This window comes from Penaeus chinensis, chromosome 16 (genome assembly GCF_019202785.1).
Source record: "Penaeus chinensis breed Huanghai No. 1 chromosome 16, ASM1920278v2, whole genome shotgun sequence".
NCBI classification, from domain to species: Eukaryota; Metazoa; Arthropoda; class Malacostraca; order Decapoda; family Penaeidae; genus Penaeus; species Penaeus chinensis.
The window spans coordinates 28318252-28325751 of NC_061834.1; the positions used below are offsets into that span (position 1 = coordinate 28318252).

A 7500-nucleotide genomic window follows, 5' to 3' on the forward strand; every position below is an offset into this window, starting at 1 on the left:
GCCTGTTTGGTTTTCTGTACATTTGTATTTTGTTTCAAAGGCAACATTCAGATGCCTTTGCACATGTTATGTTTCTAATGGTCCTAGCTGTTAATTCAGCAGATTATTTAAATAATCAATCAGTTCTAATGTTGTACTGTAAAGAGATATTAGAAGTGTTGAGATAAGGTTTATAATCGGGAGTTTGTAACGAAGCCATTTCCCTCTGTAATTCTTTCTTATGCCTTTCCAAAGGAAAAGTCACAGTTGAGTGATGCTAACCGAAGGAAAGAGAGGGAGATCATCCAAAAGGATGTGCAGAAGCTGGTAGGCTCCATCCAGTCAATCACTAGATCTGTTAATCCCTTGGGTAAGTATATTGAAAATCTATCCTTGAGAAGGATAGTGAGTGTAGTGCAGGTCTTCTCTTTCTGTTGTCAGTTATGTTAGAAGCTTTGAAAAGAATATTGTTTCTATTCTAAGTCTTTTCTCTCTCAATTGCTATGTATAATTGAAAATCACGAGGAGGATGCTTGTTTTCTGTGTGGAAATTCATTAGATAAGTTGTGATTGGCTTGAATTGGTAATAAAACTGTTCATATGCTTGTATAGTAACCCTTTTGTATATATGTGTGATGGGAATTTGTAAAATGTTAAATACATTTAAAAAAAAGTTTACTCTCTCTTGAATATGTAATTTAGTTTACATGAATTAGATAATCTGAAAGTGTTATTTCTCCATTACAGCAAAAATGTTAGACTACCTACAAGAAGACTTAGATTCAATGCAGAAAGAGTTAGAAACTTGGAGAAATGAGAACAAGCTGCTCGCTCAAACCCTCAAGCGAGAACAGAGGTAGGTCCTTAACATGTTACTTATGTGTTATGTATAAATTGTTGTCTAGAAGATGCAGAGCACTCTAGCCAGCAGAGTTTATAATGTACAGGTAATCTCACACTCTCACAGGCTTACCATTGAAAAGATATCAACCAGCATTTGATATTGCCTCTGTCTCATAGCATGGGAAGCAGTGTTTAGGAATATCTCACTTAGTAGCATTCTATATGAATCCTTGTGAATTTGGCTTGCTTATGTTTTAGATGGTTATTTATCAATAAATTCAATCTTTGTCTTGGAAATATTAATTAAGTATTATATGTGATCATATAGGAAGATTGCAGAGATGAATATTAAACTGAACAGTATGAAATGTAGATTGTGTTACATTTTTATGGTGATATAAATTGCTTTAATTACATTTTTATTAGGTAAAGTGGAAGCTGGACTTTAACCCTTCCATCCAATATGATTTTTCCGATGAGCTCTCTAAGCCCCCCTCCCTGTAGATCAGATCACAATAGAAAGATATTTCATATGGGATCTGAACATATAAAGCAATAGATCTAAGTCGTTGTAAAACAAGGAGAGATGGAGCATTGTAGCTTATGAATTTAATTGAAGGTTTTATTGTTACATATCTAGAAAACTGTTTTTGAAAGAAAAAGAGAGGAAAAAAAAAAAAACTACTGATATCTGTACCATCAACATAAAGGAAACTTATACTATATTAGGAGCATTCACATTAGGTTAATGATAGTCTCCTTAACCTCAGCCTCTACAACGATTACCTCAACCTCTTCAGGGATCCCTACTGGCCAAGACCCAAGGAAAAGTAACTATAAGTTTTTACATTCCAGCACTGCAGACCCTTTTTCCCTTTTAAATAAACTCCCATGATTAAAATATAGTTGTTGGGTTTTACAATGTGATGTCAAATGTTAATTAGCTGACCCCTTTAAACTGTCTGAACCTTCTGTAATAGAGCACAGAACCTTCAGTGACAAGTATCTGATTATGGGTAAGATGGTAGTGAGTGAATTCCACCTGTTAATTTCCTTTTGCTTCAGAGGTGTCTTGGTGAACCTGCACAGGAAACTGTAATGATGGTTTTGATTATTCCATTTTATTATTGAGATCTGGAGATTTAGTATAATCTTCCTCTATCACTGTTGATAAGTCCTTGATGACTTTCATAAATGATAAGTTCATATTAGATGAATCAATAACTATTGTATTATTGTAAATATTGTAAAGGCTTTGAGGCATTTCATTCACACTTCATTTATCTCAAAGAAAGGTGTGCATTTTTTACCTCCACATGGACAATGGCTGTCCTTTTTATGTTAAAAGATATAATTATGATACAATACCCAATATTTGATAAAGTGTAATGAAGTACAAAGAAACTGCTTGAGTGTCACAGCAATTCCACATGACCGACTTACTACCAATTAACCCATTGGATCCGGATGCTTCACTGCCATCATGTAACCCAAAATACAGGCACTAGGTTTACTTGAGCAGCCTGACACTTGTATGCGGTGACAAGACTCTATGCCTCCCCATTGCAGTGTCGTTTTCTCTTTTTGTACAAAACCATTTTTAACGTTTTTACCATTTTCCAGTGTCTATATTTGTCATTTGATTTGCTTTATCCAGATGGTAATAGACTCTTTTCCACTCTAGGTAGTTCATAACTCAGTGCAATAATAATAAAAATAAGTAACATTGTGTTATGTATGTCAGTTTTTTCTTCTTTTTTTTATGTGTAATATTCAATTTTCTGTAATACAAGCTGTACTGCTGGACACAGTAGCTAGGAATAGGATCCTGAGCATGGAAATGGCGTCCTCAGTGGGAGCTGGCACTCTTCCGTTCATGGTTCACTGACGATATATGGGAATGATGCAAAAGCCCCTTCCTAAATGTCAAATGAGTCTAATTACCCTCCAAGAGCTTTGTGCACTCATGGCGAGTCATTCTCATGACCCCAGCCTTCAGCCGAAGTGCTCACAATGGCAAGTTGTGTCACAAAGACCCACAGCCAAATATTCCCATAACAGCATGTTCACATCACCAGCCTCTCAAGTCAAATTTTTTCATGATGTGATGGTCACGTCATCTGGATCATGGGGGTTAAAAATGTTTGAAAGAATAAGCAAGCAGTACCACTACTCACTGTCACTTCCCTGCCACCTACTTTTGTTTTCTCCACTTCCTTGTCTCTTCTTGGTCTTGTCTTTCTTTGTCCTCTCACTTTTTCTCTGTCTTTCTACCAGTTATCTATTTACCTTTAGATACTCTATGTTTATATGTCCATTCTTTATCTTGGTGGTGACCATAACTGTGAACTATCAAACCCAGCTGAATAGTGACAAGTAGTGCAGTTGGTCAAGCTGACTATCAGTTATGGTAGAGTAAAATCATGATTGTTCAGAATGGCAATAGGGCATAAAAAGATGTTGGGGTCTAAAGTAAATCTGCATTAGAGGAAATAGTGATAAAGGAAGGTCTACTACATTACATCACATAAGAGTTTCCGGTCTCAAAGAAAGGGACATGTAATTTAATTTCTTCTTCTTGCATTTCAGACTTCATTCTGGTGTAATACCAGGGAGAGCAATTTGACCATGAAGATATAATGTTATCTGATTCATTACCTTATTTGATATGTAGAAGCACCATTTTTATAACTGTGGTAGACATTGCAGAGCATGATTTGTATCTGTATTAGCTCTCCTGTATGAAACTTCTGTCTATTGTAATGTGAATAAAAATTGTGTACGTAGAGATTTTTTTTTAAATTAGTTCCATGCTTTCTTTATACTGGTTTCTATATGTAATTATGTGATTAGATATCTAAACTTATCTTAGACTTCCTCTCCTAAATATCTTTCTGTTTCCTGTCTTTATGATTATCATGTCATCTAGGGTTGAGTTTACTTACGTATTTCTCAGTCATGTTATTCTTATAGGGGTGGTATTTTTATAACTTATACATAAATTTTTTAGTCTTTCATTGTTTGAAGATCTCTGCTATTGAAGTTATTTTGAGGGGTAAATGTTTTTCTTTGTCTATAGCTGCATTTTGAAATAAGAATTCCTCATTTAGTGTCAAGTATCTTCTTACAAATATCCTTCATCTTTTACAAACATTATTGCATATCTTTATGTAGATGTACAAATAGATTTGCAAAGATGTATTTCTTTGAATTAGCACATGTTCTTCTTTATTTGAATAAAAGAAATATCATAGGATCACTTACATGCTTAGAAGAGCACCCATACATATAGACTTGTGTACATCAAATAACACATGATAAAACTCACACAAGCCTCTGCATATTCTTTACTTTCCATTTTTTTTTCTCTCTCTCGACAAGAAGTTGTAACTTATTTGATGTTCCTAACAAGAAATCATATCTCCTTTCATGCTTGGAACAATCTGTTCCATACTCTGTGCCCTCCCCCTGAGTATTTCTTTCTTTGCCATGCCTACATCAATAACAAACTTTCTTTCCAAAGATTTCCTCAGCAGGACAAACTTTACCTTTTATCTTTTGTTTTCCAGTTTAACTGATCAAGCACTTGAACCCCTGAAAAGTCAGTTGGCAGAACTAGAAACAGCAGTGCAGGATCAGAGGGACAAACTTTCTGCTATCAAATCCAACATCCTGCGCAACAATGACAAGATCTCACGCATGATGACAGGCATTAACCAGAATGTTTGATCTTCGTGTTTACAGAAGGGTTTACTTTAGACTGTGTGTTGAAAGGAATTTGGCTGGGGAGAGAGAATGAACAAGAGAAGTAGAGAACAAGAGAACTAGTTAGGGGGGGGTATTGAGAGAGAGAGAGAGAGAGAGAGAGAGAGAGAGAGAGAGAGAGAGAGAGAGAGAGAGAGAGAGAGAGAGAGAGAGAGAGAGAGAGAGAGAGAGATAGAGAGAGAGATTAAAATCTCAATCTGTTTACATATATGTAATTGAATGGAAAGTCATTACTTCAATTCTTATTATTATGAATTATGTCTATTATGAATCCGTCTAAATGACATACTTGTTATAAACTCCAAAGCATTATTGGAAATAGCACAGTACTCTTCATTACTGTATTTTCATACAGTTCCAGTAATAGAATTTGAGGAAAGTACACACTTCTGTTAAAAGAAAATATTTTTTTCAAACACCTATATGTATTATCCTTGAAGTGTGGTCTTTATACTCCACATTTTCACGTCACATTACTATCACAATTAATCACAAGAAAAATGCCAGTTGAGCAAGGCGCAGGACAAGTATGACAAGCAACCCTTCACGTAGCCATGCTCTTGGGTGATGGTTATTCACATGTGATAGAGTAAAGTTCAAAATGTAGATGAGCTGAGAAAATTAACATTTCTCCCATTTTAGTCACTAATGCAGACTGCCGTACTTTTATGAACTTGGAACTTAATGTAGCTCTTAACAAAAGAATGATATAAAAAGAAAACTTAGTTTAGTCTTATACAAAAGAGAGAGCGAGAAAAAAAAGTAATGTAGTCATATATGCAAATTACAAAAATCATTTTGTCTTAATATAATGTAATAAAAAAATAAAAAAATAGTCATCTCATATCAGAAGAGAAGAAAAGGTTTATATAATCTTCTAACCAAACACAAAACAAAAAAGAAAGATACTTCCCTAAGTAAAAACAGAAAAAAAAAAACAGCAATTTATGTACATGCACGATCTCTGCATTAATGTGTCTGTATGTTTCTGTAAATAGCCAACAGTAAATATGATATTTCTCAGATGGAATACTGGAACCACTGCTTTAAAATTTTCTGTTTACAAAAACTGAATAATTTAATGAGTCTTAAATGCCTCCTTTATAAAATACAGAGGGTTGATATTATCTCAATTATCCTCATGTACTGTGCTGATTTCTTTGATATTCAAATTATGTTCAGTAAGATCTTCTTCTTCTTCTTCTTCTTCTTCTTCTTCTTCTTCTTCTTCTTCTTCATTTCCCAATGCATATTCTGTTGAAGTTATAAGGAAGGGAAATTTTTAGATGTACATATGGAATGCTAAAAACAAGATGGTGATAAAGTTACATTTAATGTAACCTTAAATATTGTATTTAAGCAGCCACACGGCAGTAATTTTAGGTGGAAATGGTTACGTACAAATATACCTGCCTTCATAGCATTAAATTTTGTTGAAACATTTTATAGTTATTTAAAAAGAAAGGGAAATGCTTAACATACAGACTGCATTCAGAAGTAAAGCATGTAGGGTTTTATTTTCCAACTGAATTATTTTGGAATTTTATGTAACAAAATATATAATAATGTGTGTTCACAGGTGTCCTTGTACACTTTTTTTTTGTTCTTGTTGTTGTCACTCACTGAACAGATAACAAAGAGACCCAAGGAATGGGTGTATATATTTTACCTCACCAGGGACCACTTTTTGGAGTATTTTGTCTTAGTTGAATTCTTATGGTATGTAGTACTTTTTAACCCTATGATATATAACAGCAATAGTGAGAGTTCAAAAATGGAGAAATATTTTTTTTTTTTTTCATATTTTCATCTGTTTGATGAGAATAAATACTAATGATGAACTCTATTCTTGTAAGTAATGTATAGAACTACAGTTAGGTTTCCCACATATACATATATATATATATATATTTAAATTTAAGGTTTAGTCGAATGATATGAAATATAGTGATGGGAGTGCCATTCTCTATACTTTTACCAAATATCTAGTCATAGATGTATATTGTTTGATTTATTATTTATGTTATAAGAGATTTCAAAGCTAATGGACTTATACATACTGTCGCAAGTGGATGATGTTTAGTACGCCAGTAGTGGTACTGAGAATTTATCATTGTTATTGTATCTATGATTAATTTTGTCCTTTTTTCCCCAATGTAGGGGTCATTTGCTCTCCAATTTTTCATATTTTTTCTCCCATAATGTTAAATTTTCGTAACGGTTGATTTCTTCTTTTCTAGTTTTATATTCTCATTAGTTTAATTATTCACAGAGAGACACCTTATTCCGTCCATAAGATAAGAATCTCAATCATTTTCGATAAATGATGTTCAAGGATCATATTAGCATAATGTGTGAAATGTGACAAATACTTTTTCTTCTTTTTCTTTTCTATTTTTTCACTCGTTCTTTTTAGTCGTCACTCTTACTAATAGATTAACCTGAAAAAGAAAAATGCAAAATATAATATCTACTGTTAAAATCAGATCAGAGGGCATCATTCTATTTACATTCACTACTCCTGAGAATGCGTTCGTGATTGCATTCGTATATTACCAATTTATATTACTGTAGTTAAAGGATATAGCACACTTTATATACAAGGTAGTTATTCCAGTTAGTGAAGGAATTCTATTTGACAATTTGTACTTGTACTCTTTAGGGAAACACAAAACAAGAAGTTAAATTCACTACAATATCTTTGTTTCTGTTGTAGTTTTAAAGTACATTGTGATTTTTTTTTTTATCATTATCTTATTTTTCTATTATTATTATTATTATTATTATTATTATTATTATTATTATTATTATTAACAAGGTACTATAACATTGGATCTGTAACATATGAGTACTAGGCCAGGATATGTGTACAGTATCTCTTCTGACATATTATTTTAGTTTTGTCTTCTTTTT

At 33.1% G+C, this 7500-nt stretch overlaps 1 protein-coding gene across 2 annotated transcripts in view; it reads left to right on the forward strand.

Annotated features, from left to right (window-relative positions):
- The window catches only part of LOC125033540 (TRAF3-interacting protein 1-like), a 38982-nt gene extending 32740 nt beyond the window's left edge, over nucleotides 1-6242 (forward strand). For both annotated transcript variants that reach the window (XM_047625120.1, XM_047625122.1), the window contains 3 exons: nucleotides 235-349; nucleotides 727-835; nucleotides 4392-6242. In XM_047625120.1, the coding sequence (XP_047481076.1) occupies nucleotides 235-349; nucleotides 727-835; nucleotides 4392-4551 (384 nt within the window). In that variant the 3' untranslated portion in view covers nucleotides 4552-6242. The remainder of the gene's footprint in view (nucleotides 1-234; nucleotides 350-726; nucleotides 836-4391) is intronic.
- The last annotated feature ends 1258 nt before the right edge of the window (nucleotides 6243-7500 follow it).